The 24,015-nt window shown below is 41.0% G+C and overlaps 1 protein-coding gene across 3 annotated transcripts in view; it reads left to right on the forward strand.

Annotated features, from left to right (window-relative positions):
* Positions 1-24,015, forward strand: part of tbc1d14 (TBC1 domain family, member 14) — a 51,883-nt gene that overhangs the window by 14,357 nt on the left and 13,511 nt on the right. The window contains exons 1-3 of one of the 3 annotated variants that reach the window (XM_074624790.1): positions 5,506-5,736; positions 10,843-10,966; positions 22,542-22,666. In XM_074624790.1, coding sequence (XP_074480891.1) covers positions 5,702-5,736; positions 10,843-10,966; positions 22,542-22,666 — 284 coding nt within the window. In that variant the 5' untranslated portion in view covers positions 5,506-5,701. Of the gene's footprint in view, positions 1-5,505; positions 5,737-10,842; positions 10,967-15,621; positions 15,999-22,541; positions 22,667-24,015 lie in introns of those variants that run through there. The other 2 variants (XM_074624789.1, XM_074624792.1) reach the window with 2 other exon arrangements.

Consider the following 24,015-nt stretch of genomic DNA (forward strand, 5'->3'; position numbering starts at 1 on the left):
ATATTTGAGAAATAGAATAGAATGGCTGGAAAAATCGGGAGAGATCAACCAAATATTTTTTAAATCTGCAGTATAAAAACACTGTAAAGAAAAATGTTTTGAAGCTTGTAGTAGGAAATAAAATCATTGAAAAAACCAAGGGAAATTTTGCTGGTACAACATAATTATTTTTCAAAATTGTACTCCTTACAGAGCCCGCCAGAGGATTTATTGCCTCAAAATACTAGCCCCAATTCTCAAGACGATAATACCGTAAAGTTAACAGAGAAAGAAAAAAATCTTGTGAGGGACTTATTACGCTGGATGGAATTACATCCAGCTATTAACTCCTTTGAAAAAGGTAAAAAGTCCAGGAGCCGATGGCATACCTGTAAACTTTTATCAAACCTTCTATGAGTCTGTTAAAACACCTTTGCTGAACACCTTCAACTGGTCATATAGCAAAAAAACAACTTACAGAAACTCAACAGGAAGGTTTAATCTCACTATTATTGAAACAAGATTCAGGTGGAAGGTATAAAGATCCCACTACTCTAAAGAATTGGAGGCCAATCACACTACAATGTAACGATGCTAAAATATTAGCCAAATGTCTTGCAAACAGATTAAAACTAGTACTGCCCAATATTATTCATCCAGATCAGTGTGGCTTCTTACAGTGTCGATCTATCAGTGACAGTATTAGACAAATAATTGAAATAATTGAATATTATGACTCAACAAAAACCTCTGCTTTCATTTTTTTTTTTTTTTTTTTGCTGCCTTTGAGAAAGCTTTCGATAAAGTACGTTTGGATTTTATTTATAAATGTTTATAATATTTTCACTTTGTAGACTCTTTAATTAGTTGGATAAAAAGTAATGTATAGTAATCCAAAGTGTAAAATAATAAACAATGTTTTTTTTCTGAAACAATTAAGCAATATAGAAGATTGAAAGAAGGATGTCCACTGTCTGCGTATCTATTTATTATAGCTATAGAAATCTTAGCACAAAAAGTAAGAATGAATAACAACATAGAAGGTTTGAGCATAAATAGTTTGGAATCAAAAATATCAATGTATGCGGACGATGTAAACTTTCAAAATCAACCAAATGTTGCATCCTTTACTGCATTAGTTAAAGAGTTGAATAACTTCTCAGTAATTTCCTGACTAAAACCTAACTATGATAAATGTACTGTGCTGCGAATTGGATCTCTGAAAGGTACAAATTTTAATATCTATAGTAATCTGCCCACTAAAATGGTCAGATGGCCCAATAGATGTCATTGGTATACATATCCCTAAAGACATGGACCTTATCACGAAGGAAAACTTTGATAGAAAGCTACATACAGTAGACAGAAAATTAAAAAGTTTGGGGAATGACTAACTTAACTTTATATGGAAAAAAATAACCGTGATAAATTCCTTAGTGAATCCTCAGTTTATCTATATCCTCATGTCATTACCTACCCCAGGAGAGGAGCTGTTTAAAAAATATGAGCAAAATGTGTTCAATTTCATATGGGGTTGGAAGCCTGACAAAATTAAAAGAGCTTATCTGTATAATGATTACAAACACTGTGGACTTAAATTGTTAAACCTTAAGGCACTCAACTTTGCACTAAAAGCATCCCTTATACCAAAATGTATCTTAAATCCGCAGTGGTTTTCAGCAAAATGATTGAGGTCTGCTCATCCTCTGTTCCACAAAGAACTCTATCCTTACCTCCAGTTAACTGCTTTTCAGTTCACTATATTAAAGAGAAAGTCATTTCCATACTTATCCGGCTTTTTGGAAGAGGCCATAGTCAGTTGGTTTCAATACCAATATCATCAACCAGTGTGAAGTTATGAAATCCAGAGCCAAGTGTTGTGGTATAATATAAAATATTTTGATTAATGATCACCGTATCTTTATTGAATCAATGTTTGAAAAAAGGAATATTATTTATAAATGACCTCTTGAATAGTGGGGGCGAAATCAAGACTTATGATGAATTTAAAATAGTATACGGTAATATTTGTGACCTTTTTACATTTAATCAACTCTGTGCAGCTATACCTCAGATCTGGAAAAGGAAGCTATTATTATGTACAAAACAAGTGGCATGTTACCCCTACATTAAGGACACAACATGGATGAATAAGACAAAAATAAACAAGAAAATATATCAGTTATACATGCAACTTAAACACATTTCTGCTACACCAGTAGCTATCCAGTCAAAAATGGGGGTATTTGTTAGACAAATGTATCCCATGGAGGAAAGTATATGCATGTATTTACACAACTTCTTTTGATGTCTCCATTAGAATTTTACAACTAAAACTAATCTACAAATTCTTGCCTACTAAGAGAATGCTAAAAAAAATTAAAATGGGGCATCCAACAAGGTGACATATGTAGATTGTGTGAGGAGGAAGAGGAGTCGGACATTCATTTATTTTTGGTATTGTAAGGAAGTTGCATTATTTTGGATTAACGTTGAAAAAAGTGGATCTCAGTCTACAAATCAAATTTCTATAGTTGTCCTTTATCTATAATGTTTGGTGATTTACGGGGTGATGAAAAAAAAAAAAGGAAAAGACCTGAACAACATCATCATTACGATGGGGAAAGCCTTTATATTTAAAGCTATAAAAAGACAACAGTTAAACACTGAACATTTCAAAATGTTTTTGAAACATCAGTGGGTTCTTGAGAGGGATGTTAATAGAAATAAAAGAACAGAATATCATTTTTGATCATGGGTGGGCTACTTTGAGTCAGGGTGAGGATTGGAGTTAAACAAAATTAATTAATAAGTAATGTCGACAAAAAAGGTCAACTAAAGGGATGTAAATATGTCCTTTTTTTTTTTTTTAACTGTAAAATAGAATAGATAACTGTGTAAGCGAATGTGTCTAAGTGGATATCTATATGTAAGCGGGTGTGGATATAGACATATGTATATACTGTATGTGTGTGTGTGTGTATCTACATACATAGTCAAAATTGTTGGTACCCTTCCGTTAAAGAAAGAATAAAAAAAAAACAATGGTCACTGAAATAACTTGAAACTGACAAAAAGTAATAATAAAAATTTATTGAAAATGAACTAATGAAAATCAGCTAATGTTTTTGAATTTTGGTTCAGAATCATTTAAAAAAACAAACTAATGAAGCTGGCCTGGACAAAAATGATGGTACCCCTAGAAAAGATTGAAAATAATTTGACCATAGGGGCACATTAAACATTGGCTGTGTCTAAGTGGATATCTATATGTAAGCGGGTGTGGATATAGACATATGTATATACTGTATGTGTGTGTGTGTGTGTGTGTGTGTGTATCTACACACATAGTCAAAATTGTTGGTACCCTTCCGTTAAAGAAAGAATAAAAAAAAACTGGTCACTGAAATAACTTGAAACTGACAAAAAAGTAATAATAAAAAAAAATGTATTGAAAATGAACTAATGAAAATCAGCTAATGTTTTTGAATTTTGGTTCAGAATCATTTAAAAAAACAAACTAATGAAGCTGGCCTGGACAAAAATGATGGTACCCCTAGAAAAGATTGAAAATAATTTGACCATAGGGGCACATTAAACATTGGTATCATGGTGTGTACCACACTGAACATGGACCACAGAAAGCTAAGGAGAGAGTTGTCTCAGGATATTAGAAAGAAAATTATAGACAAGCATGTTAAAGGTAAAAGCTATAAGACCATCTCCAAGCAGCCTGATGTGTTTAGGCAGTTGATCGCACGCTAAAATACCCAAGAAATTTGTCCCATTAATAATTATTTTTCTAACAATGCTAGTTAGTTCTATAGTATTCATAGTGTTTTAGTAGTAGTCCATGAGCCATTTTCTCCTGTTTGAGCCAAAGTGGACTTAATGGCAGACAACCCCGGAGGACACCAAATCATAAAAAAGTGAGACTGGAATATGCCAAAATGCATATTGACAAGCCACAAAGCTTCTTGGAGAATGTCTTTTGGACAGATGAGACAAAACTGGGGCTTTTTGGCAAGTCACATCAGCTCTATGTTCACAGACGCCAAAAATGAAGCATCCAAAGAAAAGAACACTGTACCTAATGTGCAAAATGCAAGAGTGGCGTTAGGAAAAGCGTCCTCTTCAAAAGTTGTGAAGTTTGGTAAACACGACCTCAGCTGAATGCTGACTATATACACAAAGTGTAGGTAAAAGATGGAGCTAGTGACATCTCATGAATACGCATGGTTGACAGGCCTTGAGGTTGCCCCCTTCACACTACATACATTTTTTTTTTTTTTTTTTTTAAAAACCCACTATATTGTAACTCTACCGACATTGCACCGCTTTTTTTTTTTTGGGAGATGACTACAAGCAAAATTAGTGGTGTACTAACACACATCTACCAATTTAAAATGTTAACAAATCATTACAGCACAGATACATCTCCTAAAGAATTTTAGGAGATGGCATACAAGAGATGACCCCCATCCCGCTCACATCCACCCCATTTGTCCCTGGATACATGCTGATATCTATTACAAACAATACCACCCCATACCCCACCCCCTCTCACAGATACATCTCATAAAGAATTTTAGGAGATGACATGAAGGAGATGACATACTTCCCTTCTCACACCATTTGTCCTGGATACATGTTAATATCGACTACGAACAACGCTAATCCATACACCCTCTCACAAACAAACATATGGTTACAGGATCCATGCTGATATAGCCTGCAAACAGTACCAACCACCACATCATCAAAAGCCATAAACATTTTGACCACAGCACACTAGGGTTTGCTTGATCTTTTATGGGCACTGTAATAAAAAAGACACCTCTTGGATACAACGGAGTTCACATATAGGGATACAACTGTGTTTTGTTCACTGAAGCAGTATCCACAGGAGGGGGTCTTCTTTTGTTTACGGAGCAACTGATAACATCTTGGATACAACCGACTTTTTTTTTTATCTGACTCAGGATCAACAGTATGGGTCTTCTGTGGCAACATCAAAAAGCAAAAACATTTTGGTCACAGGGACCAGGGGTTTGTTTGAACTTTTAATGATACTGTAATAAAAAGACAACTCTTGGATACAACGGAGTTCACATATAGGGATACAACTGTGTTTTGTTCACTGAAGCAGGATCCACAGGATGGGGTCTTCTTTTTTTTGTTGTGGAGCAACTGATAACACCTACAGCAGACACCTTTGGACAACTACCAATAATTAACATCAGCCCTAGGGTTACAAAAAGGACACCAGGGTCACCAAGGGTTCACCTGTATCCCCACACACACACACACACACACACACACGCACGCGCGCGTGCACACGCACGCGCACGTGCACGCGCATTTCACATGCACGCGCAAAGGAACCAGTCCTATACTACTTGTGTTAAACGTCAGTTATCTCTCTCTGTTGTCCTTCCTTCCTTCCTTCCTTCCTTCCTCACATTGAGAAGTTACTCATTCCCTCAGTGCCCTTCAGACTCCTTCTCCTCCCCTCCCATTTGTTAAGTCAGTCCTCTTCGTTGCCTGTTCCTCCACAATCTCACTCTGCCTCGACCATCGTGGCTGTGTGGGACTTTTTCTCTTCCTCTGTAACTTAAAATATGGAGGGCGTGGGCCTCCTTTATTTACTTCTTTGAGCACTCGACCTCCAGGTGCCTGTTTCTCTCTGTTTATTTGGGGGTATTGAGGCTGACAGAGCAGGATGGCGACCCCATCTCTTCTTCTGTACATTGACAGGTAGGACTCCAGCAGTTTGTTAACCACTCTGGCCTGTGGTTTGTTCATGTGTTTTTGTGTATGCAAGCAAGATCTGAAGTTAGTTGTGGTTTTCTGCTGGACTAAATACACACTTCTGTTCTGTTTTGACTCTTATAAAACAAAACTTGGAGCAGCTCCACCTCCTGCTCTCTCAAAAAGAAACTCAATGTACTTTCCCCTCTTCTTCTTCTTGTACTAGCTTGTTTGGTATTTCCATGCCTGCCTGCCTGCCTGCACGGTCTGCTCATTGTTAGTTGAAGCGTAAGAACCACCGGGGGACACCTTATCACCTTGCACACACACTCAACACTGAAATCCTAACGTTCTTGGGAGACTTGACCACCCACAAACCAGAACGGTGCAAAGCCTCAGCTCGGATTCAACATACAGACGCGCACCCTCCTACCCGTTTTCTAGCCGTTCCACTTGAGCGCTGGACCGTAGCCGCGGAACATGCAGTGTTCACGTGGAGTGCATACTTGGCCTGGACTGAATGCAAATCATGTTCCTGCTTGGTGCCAAACACGAAAGCTAGAAACATGATGTTCTTATGAACTGTACATACAAATCTGATGTTGAGACTCAGCACCTAGCAGTTTTATGGTGGTACACGAGGTTACTCAAGTTCACGACTCCCCACAGGTCAAAGCCTGGTTACAGGTTAATTTGTCCACCTTAGCGAAGTCCTGCTTTGTTGATATTTTTGGATGATATGACGTTTTATTAAAAGTAGGGCATTTTTTATCTGTTCAAAATGTACCTTAAAGGGAGATTTGTCAAGTATTTAATACTCTTATCAACATGGGAGTGGACAAATATGCTGCTTTATGCAAATGTAAGTATATATTTATTATCGGAAATCAATTTAACAACACAAAACAATGACAGATATTGATCCAGAAACCCTCACAGGTACTGCATTTAGCATAAAACAATATGCTCACATCATAACATGGCAAACTGCAGCCCAACAGGCAACAACAGCTGTCAGTGTGTCAGTGTGCTGACTTGACTATGACTTGCCCCAAAACTGCATGTGATTATCATAAAGTGGGCATGTCTGTAAAGGGGAGACTCGTGGGTACCCATAGAACCCATTTACATTCACATATCTTGAGGTCAGAGGTCAAGGGACCCCTTTGAAAATGGACATATCCGTTTTTTCTTGCCAAGATTGAGCGTAAGTTTGGAGCATTATTAAGCCTCCTTTGCGACATGCTACCATGACATGGTTGGTACCGATGGATTCATTAGGTTTTCTTGTTTCATATGATACCAGTGTATTTACTCTAGCTTTTAAACTGAGCCCGCTACAACCTAAAAATTGCAAATTGCGTTAAAGAAATTTGCGTTATTATCGTGTTACCTTTGACGGCCCTAAAAATTCCGAATTTTTTTATTCTGGTTGGTTTTGAAAGTTCGTTATCGGCCTTGGAAATAGTGCTTTGACAACAAAAAAAAAGGCTTGACACAAAGTTCAAGCTTATTCCAGAGCTTTCAACCGTGTTTAATGGTCTTTTTTCAATAGATGGAGTTTGCTCAGTTGCTCTGTTGTCATCACAAGTATCAAACTTCAATCACATTACATCAGGTGATAACAGGAACATGGGGTCATGAACGTATCTAAACTGAAGAAGGCTGTGAGAAGTGGAGTTGAACGCTCCAATAAAAGCAATAAGCGAACCTTGAGTTCACATTTTGTTGACGCTTCACTAGTTATTGATTCTTTCTGTTATCATCCTCTTTAGATCAGATTCTCAGAGCTTCTTTGTGAACGAAAAGCTGATGCTTCCTTCCTTTTGATTGTCTCCAGGAGGAGTTGTGACTGTGATTACAGCAGATATTCAGATGACAGCTTCCCTTAGCAGCGCTATGTACGAGTGTAAAATGTTGCTCTACAAGTGTCTGATGTCTTCTAGCACTTGTCTGTTATCTCTCTAAGAAGAGATGAATTGTTACAATGCTGGTAGCTGCTTGTTTTCTGTTCTGTGTTTCCAATGTGCGGAGTAAGAAGAACATAATTCAATGTGCTTGGCCTTTAAATATCCTTCATTAAAGCCTTGAAGGCACCCTCACAATGAGCAAATACTCTCCACTGCTCGCGTTATCTAATGTGTACTACAGTATCGGTAAGCATAGTGGAAGAAATGCAAGACTGATGCGAAACGTGAAGAGGGAGGTGTTACCGCTGGAATGTAAATAAAGTTAAAGGTGCCGTGCTGGCTCTCATTGATTGTGAACATGCATACCTAGATTTGGTCATGGTTAAGTGTGACTTTTAGCCAGCAGCAGACACGGTCAGCTTTTGTTGAATGAAGCCTCCAGCCTGTAGCTGTGTCTGCTCAGTGTTTGCTTCCTGTCCTTACTATCTTGAAGGCGACCCAGAGAGGTCGGGACAGAATGTGTAGCAGTCAGCGGTTAAAAGGTCAGATTGATCCAACTGAGATAACTTGTCGTCCGACCTCCTTTCCACCTCTCCATGGTCCACTGGGTTAGGGCTGACTAGTGTCAAAGCAACTTGTTCAAAATGTACCTTAAAGGGAGATTTGTCAAGTATTTAATACTCTTATCTACTCTTAAATATGCTGTTTTATGCAAATGTATGTATATATTTATTATTGGAAATCAATTAACAACACAAAACAATGACAGATATTGTCCAGAAACTCTCACAGGTACTGCATTTAGCATAAAACAATATGCTCAAATCATAACATGGCAAACTGCAGCCCAACAGGCAACAACAGCTGTCAGTGTGTCAGTGTGCTGACTTGACTATGACTTGCCCCAAAACTGCATGTGATGATCATAAAGTGGGCATGTCTGTAAAGGGGAGACTCGTGGGTACCCATAGAACCCATTTTCATTCACATATCTGGAGGTCAGAGGTCAAGGGACCCCTTTGAAAATGGACATGCCAGTTTTTCCTTGCTAAAATGTAGCGCATGTTAGGAGCTTTATTTAACCTCCTTCACGACATGCTAGTATGACATGGCTGGTACCGATGGATTCCTTAGGTTTTTTAGTTTCATATGATGCCAGTATCCTCACTCTAGCTTTAAAACTGAACCCGCTACAACCTAAAAAGCGTTAATGCGTTAAAGAAATTAGTGGTGTTAAAACAAATTTGCATTATCGCGTTAACTTTGACAGCCTTATCATTAGATAAGGCCGTTGCCTCTTGATGAGATGCAGCCTAGACAGACATATGGACTCTGATGTTACAGCCCTGTACTCTGCCTGTTATGTCACGTGGTCCGGTCAAAAGAGGCTTTTATTTCACCACTTTTATTCATGTCTTCTCACAGCTAGGCTCCATTCAGGCTTTTAATTAAAGCCCCCGCTAACAGCTCTGTGACAACACTGACGGAGAAATGAAAGGAATAGCTGGCTAAATGATACAGGGGGAAAAAGAGGAAGGCTTTTCAGCCGCTTTGCATGTGGTGTTTAAACAGCAGGTGGATGGAAGATAAACACGGTGATGTGCAGACTGCTCTCTCTTCCATTCAAGCGTTCGGGGAATTTTTTGTTTTGAATGTAGAGCAGACCGTCAAGTGGTTATTTCAAGTGGAGAGATCACATTCTTCCATGACAGCAGCAAAGATGCCTTTTTTAATCACATTTTAGGGGCTATATAGCGGTGGGAATCACCAGAGGACCCATGATGCGATATTATCATGATACGATATTATTTTGATTTTAAACATTTTGCGATATGCTGAGTATTTTGATAACATATATTGCGATTTATTACCTTTTTTCAACAGCAAATTATGCAGTTTGTCAACATCTATTTTATCTAATAAGACAAAGTTTTCACTTTGTGAATCTCAGAGTTTTCATTCACATATCTGGAGGTCCGAGGTCAAAGGACCCCTTTGAAAATGGCCATGCCAGTTTTTCCTCGCCAAAATTTAGCGTAAGTTTGAAGCGTTATTTAGCGTTCTTCCCGATAAGCGAACATGACATGGTTGGTACCAATCGATTCCTTGGGTTTTTTCTAGTTTCATATGATACCAGTAGCTTCATTCTAGATATAAAACTGATTAATGCGTTAAAGAAATTAGTGGCATTAAAACAAATTTGCGTTAATGCGTTAACTTTGACAGCCATGCTAAAGTTGCAATTGTATAACAAGAAGTGCATGAAATGAAAGTAAAATCATAATTCTAACATGACATGGTACCAATGGATTCATTAGGTTTTCTAGTTTCATATGATACCAGTAGCTTCACTCTAGCTTTAAGACTGAGCTTGCTACAACCTCCGAAAGACAGAATAGCGGCCAGGCCCGTCGGATTGTTAAGAGGTTAATAGTTTATATAATAAAAGATTGATACTTGATTCCTTGCCATCTCATGCCTCCGTGACTATCGATTCCTCTTATTGTTTTCCGACAGTTACGCATTCACAACGACGCATATGCACGCTGTATCATGTTTCAGTTTTATGTTCTCATGTTTTCAATTTGGGACCGGTGTGGCGCTATTACACCTGAGGGGGCGTACCCTATGTTTTCCCTGATAATGCGACACTGTGAACAACAAATCTGTGTTGTAATCGGCAGGAGGAGAGTTAGTAACGTTAGCTGTTAGCAGCCGTTATCAGCACAGTCCTGCTTGGTTAAATAACGGAGCTACTAACGTTAACGGAGGTGCCATTGAGTTATTATTATGAGGCGTTCAAGCTCTGTTCAGTAAAAGGTCAAAGGTAAATTGCAACATTATTATGATGTGTTCAAATGTAATCTTGTAAAATTCACATGCAGGTGTCTCCAAATGCTGCTCTGTCACGGGTTCAAGTCTAGTTTTATTAGTCCTATGGACGTGACCGGCCTGCCAACTCACATGATGTCACATAGCTTGTTAAAATGCTCTCTGGGTGGCCTGTACGCTTTTGATCTTAAATCCACAGATTCCTTTTGTGAGCTTATCTCAGCAGTAGCGAGGACACACACAGATACACACTTACTGCAGCTCCGGGGGGCCCACACAGTGACCCGGTGAAGACCGCAATCATAGCTCTGGGTTTCGCTCTTGTGTCATAATAACCTAATTTGTTTCTCTCATCTGATTCGTCTCTCAGGAGCCTGTTTGCCAGGTTGGCGAAGGACAGTCGGCCAGTGGAGCAGAGGGATCCAGGGTGGAAGCTGTTTGGGAAAGTCCCGCCACGAGAAGGCCCCTTTAAGGACCCGAAGAGAATACAGAAGGTAGACTCTTCATTTTTGGGATCACAGCATTGTTACATGATAAATGAATACCACGAGACACCAGAATACCGTTAGAAATCACAGGTTTACACACGCTTCAATGAGCTGATTACTCTGAAACCAGAGTTTTCTACTTTCTTGTTTCGTCTTGCTGCGGTTTGTTTTGGTTGACGGATACGGAACGGATATGACGTCACGTTACTCAGACTACAACAATAAAAGCGGTAACTTCCTTCTACTTCCGCATAGACTTAAATGAAGCAAATATATCAATTCTGGCATTAAAAAATCTGTGTTCTCTTCTTTTCCACACTTTCTAAGATATCAATATATCCACTGACAACTTTAAAATCAGCCTGACGTCGCTCCCTTAAGCGTACTGTGTCTTGTTGTTTACGTAGCAACATCTGAAGCTCCGCTCGCGGCGTTTTGTGTCCTGTCCTCGAGTAGATATTAGTCACATGAACCAACGAGAGGTTTGTTTGTTTCACAGACCATTTGTTTGGTTAACTGTGTATTTAGTTTTCATCACAGAGAACATGGAGTTTTCTCCTCCAGGCTGCTGATCTCTGATCTGTGGTACAAAAGAAAACTATTACTAGAGAATCCAACAGTATTTATTTTTTTCACTTTTATTAGCTTCCTCATATAAAAAAAAGCCCTTTTTAAAATGCTACTCAATTACCTTTTTAATAGTCAATAAACAAGCCCTCCACCTGCATCATATGAGTGTGGTTTAACTGACCTTGTCAGCTGTGGTTTATGGTGCTGCGGTGCAAAATGTACAGCTGCCTGACACACATTTAAACCACCGGCACTATGCTGAGAAACTGACGGCTACACTAGTTCTGTAAAGCAGGCTGCGAGTTAAATGAATGGCAAATATTGCGGTTCTGTTTTTTTTACAATTTCACCATGTTTATTAGCTATTTCTAAACAGACGTTTTAGGCTCAGTTTTATGTTTTATTAGGGCCCGAGCACCGACAACGTCAGGCAGCAAAGGCCCTATTGAAACTGTAGGAATTATTCTTTTTCTAAAAATGAATCGCATTTTTGAGGCCCTTAAGGTGCTCAAAAAGTTGTTAAACTTTGCACACTTATCAGACGAGGTGTAAAATTTGTTATTTTACGGGTCTCGGGCTTTGGTGTGGCAAAATGGCTCGCTAGCGCCCCCTACAAAGTTGGAAAAATTGAGCCCCTCGTTCCGGTTTCACCTACATGTATGAAATTTGGTAGGCAGATGTAACATGTGGAGATGCACAAAAAAGCCTCTTGGAGGTATACCCAAAACCCAACAGGAAGTCAGCCATTTTTAATTCAATGTGCCATTTTCGCCAATTTTTAGCATACTTTGACGAACTCCTCCTACAGATTTAATCAGATTGACTTGAAATTTGGTCATGACCATCTTAAGACCTTAACATGGAACGACCTTGCCGTAACGTGGCGGTAATTTTGCTGTAAGTAAGTTGTTGTAACTTCATCGTACTTTGTCAAATCTGCTCCAAGTTTCTCAGCCATGATGACGCACGGGAAGGTGCGAGGGCCCGTTCCATCTCCGCTTACAGCTTTAATTTCATTTTGGATTGTAACTGGTATTCATTTCAGTGCTAGATAGTATCAAACTGAATATCTGAAGTGTTCAATTTCCTTCCTGAAACCCAAGATATTGAATATATTAGATGGATATTATGTATTAATTTAAAGTCAACATTTTTAGTACTGCATTGAAACGGCGCTGCAGCAGCTTTTGCTGTAGAACAGCTGCTGTTCAAAGGTCAAATGGATGAGCAACTGGCTTTTGATGCAATAATGCCTTTTAGCAGAGCTTATCACTGTATCATGGGACAATACAGACCGACGAGTACTCTATACCAACATTATGACTCATGATAACCTACCAACTGATGGCTAAGACTCTGTTATGTAATGCCCAGGGCTTTGAAGAGGTCTAAAATATCAGGAACATACTATATCTGAGTACAATCTCTGTAGTGTTCTTGAATACCAGGAGCACAATGCCCTGAGCAACAACATTCCCCATCTCTGACATTTAGGTTCAACGGCCATTTTTAGAGCACCGCATGCTGAAAAGCAAACAACCGCTCTCAGTTCTTAGCAAAGTAATCGAAAGGACACGAGCTGAATGTTTACGAAACCACAAGTTATGCAAGATTTTGGCGAGGAAAAACTGGCATGGCCATTTTCAAAGGGGTCCCTTGACCTCTGACCTCAAGATATGTGGTTGTGCTCCACATGTTGTGATCCAATGAGTCCAACTGTATTCATGTGTGATGATGTTAGTCCCCATAGGAGACATTTCATTGTAGTAAAACCATTATTTGAAACTTGACATCACTGTATAAAATGACCTGTGGTGACCTCTAGGATAATCACAGCCTCATGAAACTTTACAGCCACAAACTAGAGACCTAGAGCATTCAGAGGATGGATGGCTTTCCTAGCTAGATTGACAATAAGGGGTTTTCTGAGCAGTTTACATAACAAAAGTGCTCGCCATCCAATCACCAAAAAATGGGTCGATTGTGGGTCTCAAGCAAATGTTATTCAATTCTAAATATTCTATTGTATCGCTGGATGGAAGAATAACTTGAAATTGATAAGAATCCTGCTGTTTCTCTGTGCCAGACTGTGTGGCAGTAACATGCCTCGTGCATGTAGTGTTTGTGTTGCTCAGCTCGCTGCAATTTAAAATGTCAAGGTCTTTGAGAGCACTTTGTTAGATATAGCCAGCTGGTGACTGAACACTCATAATTTCACACTGCCATTCAAAAAAGCAGACAGGGGAGGTGTCTCAGAGCCAATTAAAGAGCACAACGTCGCTCTAATGGTGAAATAAACCAAAGAACATGATGGCAGCTTGTAATTAGAGCCTGTAAAAGCCTGTTATTGTGCTACCATATTCTCAGTGCGTGACACCAGGGGAGTCTCCTCTGTGCTCTTTGTGCTGGTTGAAATGCCTGTTAATATGCAGTTTACAGAACAGCCCTATAAATACCTTGTTAATGTTGACTATCTTCTTGTATTGGTTAGAAATTAAACCCCCTATCTGACTCATGCGCACCACCTACATGTGCTTCACATCGGAGTCTCATCTGTGGTTGTAACCTTATATTGAACCTCAGGAATCGGTTAACAAGGCTCCGTTTTCAAGCTTTTGTCCTGCCTGTGACGCTGCTGTTCAAAGGCGGGGTCAGTAAACTGTGTGTGTGTGTAATGCTTTATTTGCCACGGTCATTGTTCACCTGCCTACGAGACACACTGTGTGCTATTTCCACCAGCAACGTTTCCCCCTTTGAGAACAAGACTGTGAATCAAGTTTTACGTTCTAATTTACACCACTTCAGTCTTCGATATATCTGGAGGAGGCCTCAGTACAACGTCTGGTCTGGTCGCAGTGAATCGCTGCCTGCTGAAGAAAGTAATTGTTCTGTTACCTGCTGAGCCTCTAAATCACATCGTGTGGCAGCCCGGGCATGTCTGAGTTACTGAGATGTGGGGAGTGGGGCTGAATTGAAATTGGACTCAGCATGAGTTTTGATTTGAATGTAAAGTCATTTAAACTCCTTCTATGTGAAGGTAGAAGGAAGTTACCGCTTTTATTGTTGTAGTCTGAGTAACGTGACGTCATATCCGTTCCATATCCGTCAACCAAAACAAACCTTAGTGAGCCAAAGCTAGAAAGCAGGAAACGACGAAGGGTCTGCGCGAATAAGACCTGCAACACTAAACATCCAGTAAAGTATGGAAACACTTTGGGTTTCACACATTGTCAGGAAAAGCAGAGCTAGACATCACGGCTAAAGCTGCACACTAACTCTGTCACGGACAGGAAACGTATTGCGGTAACGCGCCGTCAAGCCGGCCGTCGCTCTCATCTCCGTGGTCAAATGGGACGCTACAGCTGTAGAGCACCCATATACTGACATTTATGTTAAATGCATTCAAACGGCCCCGATGGAGCTGATCATGGATGTATAAAGAGAACAGAGCTGACCGGAGAGCTAGAGACGGACTTGGAGAAGTTAGAGGAAGTAAACACGTGTGACTACGTCTGGTTTTCAAAATAAGGTGTTAACAAAGGGAACTGTATTTACAAAATACATATATGGAAATAAGAATGATTGGATTATACTCACCAGAAGTATAAAACATTACATGTCCCTTATAAATTAAAAAGAAAATACCACTAATATGTGAGGGAAATGTCATTGCTGGAAATAATTGCGTAAATAATTCCTGACAACGACTGATATATTTGACTTCAGGACATCTCTGATGCTGAAAATCAAAAAACTTTACTGTATTAATTTAGATATTTTCAAAATAAAAGTCCCTAGAAGTCTGTAATTCAACTTTTTCTCATGGTCTAGAGTTAAAAAAGAGGTGTATCATCCCAGCCCTAGTTGTTAGGCAACCATTACATCTGTGTGTCTAGTGAGAATCATCCAGTAAGCAGAAAACTAGAAGAAAGGATGTGTAACTTGTATCAGCACTTCTCTGAGCTGCTTGTTCAGTCCTGACCGGATCAAGAGAGCAGAAAGGGCTGAGTGGCTGAAACCCGATCATCCGTTACTCTGGGATTGATTAGAACGGGCTGCCGGGGCACAGCAGACAGAGCGCAGAGCTCCATTCAGTGCAGTGATGGTGACTAACAACACACGGCGGTGCTGATTTGCTGACACGAACAGCAGCAGCAGCAGCAGCAGCAATAGACCTGATGCAGAGCTGCTGAGCGTAACGTCACAGAGAGAGAGAGAGAGGGATAGAGAGGAGGGTATCATGCTGCTGCTGCATCACTTCCAATGCGGGGTGTGTCCCTCCGTTGGCAGCTTGACTGTCCCTCTGCCCTCCTTTCTGATCTCCTCCTCGTCTCCTCGCTCCTGGGTGTCTCGTTGCCAGGAGTGAGCTGCCTCCCCCCCTCCCAGGAGCAGTGATGACGCTAGGTTAAGGTTTTTAGTAAACGAAACCCCCCCACCGGAGGACTGTAAGGAACAAGCAGCGTTCATGGTGAGTGAGCATTTGCACTGCGAGGACAAGCGGGTGAGCTCGGTGACCCTGCCGTCTCTCTCTCTCCTCTCCTTGGAGGCAGAATCAGAGGGCATTGGTAGTCCGAGCGTGAAAGAGACGGAGGAAGAGGATGGCTCGGGTTTCCCGTAATAGCCTCTTTCAGCTTTGTCGTGACTCTGGTGCTCCGTGGGTTGATGATGGTCAGGATGTCTCTAGAAAGATGACCATCTTCAACGTAGAGCCTTCGACTTTAGTACAACAAAAGCACGTGCAGCAGTGGCGTCTTTTTCTATTTTGAAAGCATGTCAAGGGGATTTCATTGAGACTCATTTGAATCAGTGGGACTTGCTTGGATTGTATCTGAGCGTTTGGTGCCAGTGCTCTCGGCTCCCATCTGTTTGTCTGGATATTCATGTTCTTGATTTTTGTCTCAACAAAAAAAGCTGCCAGATCATTGCAGCCTTTCTAACAGACTCCTCGGCTCCCCCCTGGTAACTGTAATTCAGCTGTTAGTGTGTCCGCTGCTGCTGTGTTGCCAAGAAATACTATGAAATCATTCATTCAGATATATTTGATTACCTCAGTTGTTCTATTAGTGCTTTTCTGTTTACTATAAATAACCAGATAATATGATAAAAGCCTTTGCACAGTCTACGTTGACTGGATTTCACAAGCCAGACAGTGAGAATGCATGAATCTGAGAGTTATTGTAAAGGAACTACGACTGTTGATCGTCACAGACCGATGAGTAAGCATGTCTCGCAGATAGAAAAGTGTCTCTGAGACCCACAATGGACCCGTTTTTGTCTTTTTTATGGGGGTCTTTAGGGGGAGATAGCAGGTCAACAGTAGATGTCAGATAGAAGTGGTGTACATCATCTGAAAGCTGAGAACCTGAAGATTAATTTGAGATGCAGCTCAGCACTGTGTGTCAAGTTGTTCTAGTCGTAATTGTAAAAGTGTATAAGGGTTTAGAACATTATGATAGAAGTATATGATGGTCATCCTCATGCTCTATTATGTCTCATAAGTTGGTGCAGCATTTTTTTGGGTTGCTACACAGATTTGGTGCTAAATTTAACAATTTTTTAACCACGAGTATTGATGAAAATTATCAATAATCCCTCCAAAATACCACATTAAGACACCAATACCTTGAGGAACACCATAGAAAAAGCCATGCTGGGATTTGGTTTCAAAAACTTTTGTCATTTTTTTAAGATTTCTGCAAGAATTGCATTTTTCAGTGATTGGATGGCGAGCACTTCTGTTCTAGAAGCTGCTCAGAAACCCCCTTATTGTCAATCTAGCTAGGAAAGCCATCCATCCTCTGAATGCTCTAGGTCTCTAGTTTGTGGCTGTAACGTTTCATGAGGCTGTGATTATCCTAGAGGTCACCACAGGTCATTTTATACAGAGATGTCAAGTTTAAAAAAATAATAATAATGGTCTCACTACAATGAAATGTCTCCTATGAGGACTAACATCATCACACATGAATACAGTTGGGCTCATTGGATCCACAAGAGACTCAGTTTTACAGTGATACCCAATTTATGTAATTCAAAGACTGTTTAGAGACCCCAGTATGCAGAAATATTCAAACACACCATTTTTAGAATAGGAGAAAATAACACATTTATACTGCATGTGATTATCATAAAGTGGGCATGTGTGTAAAGGGGAGACTCGTGGGTACCCATATAACCCATTTTCATTCACATATCTGGAGGTCAGAGGTCAAGGGACCCCTTTGAACATGGCCATACCAGTTTTTCCTCGCCAAAATGTAGCCTAAATTTGGAGCGTTATTTAGCCTCCTTCCCTGACAAGCTAGCATGACATGAACTGAACCTGCTCCAGCTTCTGAAAGACAGTCGAGTCTGTCGGGTTCGCCCGCGATACATTTTAACTTTTAACTCTAACTTTTTTTTAATGTATTCATCTGTAAAACAGAATCAGTGGAATCGATGTGTTGAATTTGAGCAACAGCTCTGATTAGTGAACTTGTGAACTGTCCTGCAGTAGCTGGCAAACAACCACACAGACGCCATCTGACGCATTCACACACGTCGTCCTCCGCTTGATGGGCTTTGGAAACTGCTCGAGGCAGTCCCAGTTCTAGCGGTGTGTTTGGCATGCAGGGAAACCAGGTCAAGCACCCTGCTGTGGCCTTTCATCTCTCTCACTGAGAGAGCCAGTGGTGTTTTCATGAGGGTATAATGCTTAGGTACCAATCCAAGGACAGCGTTACCAACCTTTGTAACAGCGGTGTCTTTTCAAGCCCACTTTGCTCCTTTTTTTGCGCATAGAAGGAACTTGCATAACATAACATGCACTTACCCAAGTAGTACTTGAGTATACTACTTGACGTCATCTTTAGAGTGCTGCTTCCTAGTGTCTATAATGTTATAGCGTAAAGGCCATTAGCAGCCATCCAGGCACCCGGAGAGAGCTCTTACTCCACTACCAGGAAACTGGAGAACAACAGAAAGCCGGTTGCCCTGGCGGCAGGTTATCATGGGATACGGTCACTATTCCAGCAGCTAAAAGCTACGACACAGAGAGTAAAGATCCACCCTAGAAGTGAGGGGAGATGAAATGAAGACCGTAGCTTTAGTCTCCAGGCCGGAGTCTCTGCTGTACTCTGCTCCTCTGCCTGCCTTCACTCACACACCGCACTCGTTCTCGCTCTTTCGCTCCACTCTCACGTGCATGTGCGCACACTCCACACTGCAGAAGAGTTAGTTTAGCTCTGAGAATATCTAGTGAATGTACAGTGGATGTTTGTGCAGAAATAACTCCTGCAGCTCCTCCAGACCAACAGAGGTTTCCCGTGTCTTGTGAAATGACGGGGCTCCACAGAGAGAAACGTCTCCGACCAAAACTCCGGTGTCTCCCCTGTTCCCTCCGGTCGGGAGGCTGAGGCAGGAAAAGCCAACACTAGGATCAGCATTGATTCATGGAGAGACCTTCGTCTGGTCAGCTAACATTACTGCCAAGCAGCTGAAATATAGAGTGATATTGTGGTTTTAGCTGACGTGTGCCGCCTCACTGTTTTGAGAGATGCTCGTTCATGTCTATGTAGAGCGAGCACAAGCGCGAGCAACAGGACGTTTGAAGTTATGTAGCCCGCTGGCGAGGATTACTCTGCTGAATGCATTCATTCTGTTCGGCTTATCTGTCCGCTGCTAATTTAAAGGGGGGAAATCCACATTACACATTAAAGTGTGTTTACATTTCTTGGAGTACTAATACATCTATAAATCCGTTTGTGTTTGTGGCTACAGAGGCAGCTGTGTGTAACTTTTCAGCTTTAGGTAACTGGATTCTGCTCCGGTGTCTCGCTGTGGCGCCATCGGTCCATCATTATTGTGTTCCTCACCCTTACATACTTGTAATACTTTGACGCCAATCGCTTCACATGCGCACGTACCTTCCCATCCATACACACCTCTTAGTACGGCTTCACACACATCCTGTCTAGTGGTTCACCTTGTCGGTAGCACCTGCATTGCTGCTGGACAGATGCGACATTGCCGCTTCCCTCCTCCCCTCAATCTCCCTCCCTCTCTCTCTCTCTGCAGTATCCATCTATTCTCAGGCTCTGGCTAACCTTTTTTTATCGACCAGCAGCCGTTCCCTCGGGTACACACTGTCTTTTATAAAGCAAGCAGCAGGACACGCATGTTACCTGTTCATTAGAGCACGAAGACAATCAATACTGACTAAAAGGCAAAACTGGTCAGCCGTTCACAAGAGGGAAGTAATGTTTTGGGACAATGAGCTTTGAGTCCAAAAAACTGAGGATGCTATCCTGGGCGGCTGTGGCTCAGAGGTAGAGCAGGTCGTCCACCAATCAGAGAGTCGGTGGTTCGATCCCCGGCTCCCCCGGTCCACATGTCAAAGTGTCCTTGAGCAAGACTTAACACTTAACCTCAAATTGCCAGCTGTCTTGCACCATCCAACTAGAATTGTTCTCTGAGAGCGCAGACCTCCGCCAACGCGTGACTTTAAAAACAGATCACAGCTCACAGCTGGCGGTACCGTGAGGTGGTCGGCTTGTTATTAACACGGTGTGTTTCCGTGTAACGTATCGGCGGATGCCTCTCTCATTCAGCAGCCTTGTTATGTCTGTATAACGTTACACTACATTGTCTCTCATCCCGTCATCTACCGCTTTTTTCTTTCTCACCGCGGACGGACAGCAGCTTCCGCACACACATCCACACACGTATCTCTCTGCTCTCAGAAGGAGGCGGAGTCATGCGTCATCAACGCGTAATCAGTTACACTGCGCATGTGTTATACCCTGAAGTTTTAATGCTCAGGCTGATCGGAATTCTTAAAAAAATTCCTGAATCTGGATCATGATCCGGTCGTCACCAAAATTTCTTTCAAATCCATCGCGAACTTTTGTAGTAATCCTGCTAACAGACAAACAAACCAACGCACCAACGCCTGGTGAAAACATAACCTCCTTCCTAAGTAATTATTTAAACCTCCTCTCTCGAATAAACTGTGCAAGCTTAGCGTCCCGTTAGCGATCAAGATCGAAGAAACTAAATCAAGAACTAAAATGCTAACTCATTTCCGGGTTTTAGAACTCATTCCTGTTGATTAATATAGTAAATAACACAGCTTTCTGATAGGTGCTCTAGAAGTAAAGGTTATTATGAGTAATTCATGGTGGCTTTATATCTATTATGAGTCTGTCCTCTTACTTTTGGTCCCGTGATCTAATTAAATGTGTTCGTCCCCCCAGGCTCCGTTACAACACAAAGACAGATTAATAACATCACAAACAGTCCTACATGCACGCTCACACGCGCTCCTATTGTAGGAATAGATTTTCCTGTCTATTGTGTCCTTGCGCTGATCAATGTGAACGTCCCTGCGGCAGCGCTGTTGTTAAGCTGATTGCTTGCAGTCCTCAGCCTGCATTATTAACCAGCGCAACGCACACTGGAGGACATTTTGGACACACAGCGGGGTGTGTGTGTGTGCTCGTATTGCACTTGCCCTATTTACAGTAGCTTCCTAATTAACTAGAAAGACAATATCTTCCAACAGTTTCCTCTGATGGTGTTCCCGGAACTATTTCAGCTGTAACAGACTGAGAGTCACGTGACCTCCTCTTTCTATAGGCCCGTATCATACTCCCGGTGGTGGAGCAGAAAACGCACACTCATTAGACACCAGCTGACAAATACTTAGAGGTCAAAAGAGCGTCGTCACAACGCTGTTAAGACATTTCTCAGTGTTTCTGTGTGACTTAATGTACATATGAATCCTCTCTCTTCTCCTTTCTTTCCCTCTCCCCAATCCCATTACACCCTAGCGGTCTGTGTCTGACCTTTAGAGGTCAGCTGTGACCCTTGTGGCAGTTTTTCTGTGGCTTTGGAGCCACATGCATGTCCTATTCGCACTTAACTTAACCACTAAACAACCACTAACAGCACTCAAGGACCATGTAGTAGCTTTTCTGGAGCTTCTATTGAGGTTTTCAAATGAAGCTCTGAATGTTTGTGACGTCATTATCACCCTAAAGAATAGATTTTTAGTTAATTCATGGTGTTGTTAGATTGCTGCTAGACCTCCTTTTGTGTGTAGCAATCAGGAGGACAAACAGTTGTTTGACTACAGTGAAAAAAAATCGTTTTTGAAAGGCTAAACGCCGACACATATGGTTTGAAGCAGAATATTTCGTTAGATAAAAACATGTTGTGAATTTTGGAAATGATTATGATCAATCTATTTTCAATAAATGTTTACTTTTGGACTTTACGACGCCCTTGAGTTATTGGAAAATGTTTGGCTCACACAAGCCGGAAACGATAAAACAATACTTACACAATAATAACGCAAATTCGTTTTAACTCACGCCGCTAATTTCTTTAACGCAAACAAATTTCAGAGTCATACTAGCGTTGCGAAGGAGGCTAAATAACGCTCCAAACTTGCGCTAAATTTTGAGGAAAACTGGCATGGCCATTTTCAAAGGGGTCCCTTGACCTGTGACCTGAAGATATGTGAATGTAAATGGGTTCTATGGGTACCCACGAGTCTCCCCTTTACAGACATGCCCACTTTATGATAATCACATGCAGTTTGGGGGCAAGTCATAGTCAAGTCAGCACACTGACACACTGACAGCTGTTGTTGCCTGTTGGGCTGCAGTTTGCCATGTTATGATTTGAGCATATTGTTTTATGCTAAATGCAGTACCTGTGAGGGTTTCTGGACAATATCTGTCATTGTTTTGTGTTGTAAATTGATTTCAAATAATAAATATATACATATATTTGCATAAAACAAGCATATTTGTCCACTCCCATGTTGATAAGAGTAGTAAATACTTGACAAATCTCCCTTTTTAAGGTACATTTTTAACTGTGCGATTCACTTGCGACTAAATGTTTTAATCAATTGACAGCCCTAGTTTAAATGTTGCAGACTTCTCATGAAAAGCTAGTTGGTTTCCTTGTAACGCTGTTCTTATTAAATCTCCATTTGTGTCTAAATGTGTGTTTTTCTTTTCAGGAATATGAAACAAAGAGTGGCAGAGCTGGACCTGGCAACTCGACGTCTCCCAGGCAGGGTGTGAGGAAAAACCTGGACTTTGAGCCGCTCTCCACCACCGCACTTATACTGGAGGACAGACCCGCGTATGTAAACACACACACTGTCTTCAGTCTTCAGACTATCCCACATTTCTTTTCTTTCTCACTCGCTGCCGGTGGAGTTTTCTTATCAGACAATGAAGCCTCGTCTGTTGTCTTTCTATCTTTGTCTTCCCCCTCATTCCTTCTTTATCAGTCCTCCTTCCTCTTGTCATTAGACTCCATTCAGTATTGTTCCAGCTCCCTGTTCTGTGTCCCTGTTTTGTATCACAGACGGTAAAAGAGAGCTGCTGCTGAAAGTTTAATGACCCTCCCTCAGCCTGGCTCCATTACCTTTAGGATTTTACATTTAGTAAACATACATATACAGGCACACAGACAGACAGACGGACGTATGCTGGACTTCATGTTTCGTTCAGATGGTGCTGCTCAGCCACAGGATTAGCACTTCTGCTCGGGGAAAACGGTGAATACAAACAATGGCATAATTTAGCCTGATTTCCTGTGTGAACACAAGGAAGTTTATTCTAACGCACCATGACTGGCAAAACTGTGAGTTCAGCTGCTGCACGCTGCTTCACCTCCCACCTCCTTTCCTTCTTTACTGTCACCCCCTGCTGGTAAAACACATCTAGAGAAGTGCACATTATGTATATTGCAAAGTTTCACCATCAGTCTATCCTTGAAGAAGAGTAGTTTATTTTCACATCAGTCATACAAGACACAAGTATTTCACACTGAGTTTTAACATGCTGAAGCAGAAAACGCCCTAAAATCACATGATAAGACCCAATAAAACAATCCCTCTCTGCAAGAAGTGCAGGTAGATCATATTTGCAGTAAAAAACCACAACTAAAATACATTGCTATGACCTAAATTTACATAATGAGCATGTTATAAAAGAAAAAAACTAAAATCCATGTCCCTTTACTCACCTTTTCTGGAGCTTTTAACCACATCCTGGTGTTCATCAGCAGATGGAGTTGGCAATGTGGTTGAAAGCTCCAGAAAAATCTAGCAAAAGCACCTTGAGTTCTTTTAATTGCTGTATGACAAAGGTCATTTTAGTAGCTGTTCTGGACCTTTCACTCATATGACATGATCTTCAGTTGTCTTAGAAAGTCGATTTTTAATTTCCATTCGTCCTGAGCACATGTACCGAATAGTTTGAAGCTTTCATAACGTTGACATTTGAATTCTAAATCAACATTTGTTGTTGTTTATTCGTTCTATTTAAACCGGGTATTTCTGCACAGTCGCTATAAAGATCAGGCTATGCTAATATTGTTAATATTATACTATTTGTAGAATTAGATTCCAGGGTTGTCTCAAACTTCAAAAACACATCCAAAAGATGTAATGATTTACAAAACTCACAACGTGATTTTAACTG

Source organism: Sebastes fasciatus, chromosome 22 (genome assembly GCF_043250625.1).
Source record: "Sebastes fasciatus isolate fSebFas1 chromosome 22, fSebFas1.pri, whole genome shotgun sequence".
NCBI lineage: Eukaryota > Metazoa > Chordata > Actinopteri > Perciformes > Sebastidae > Sebastes > Sebastes fasciatus.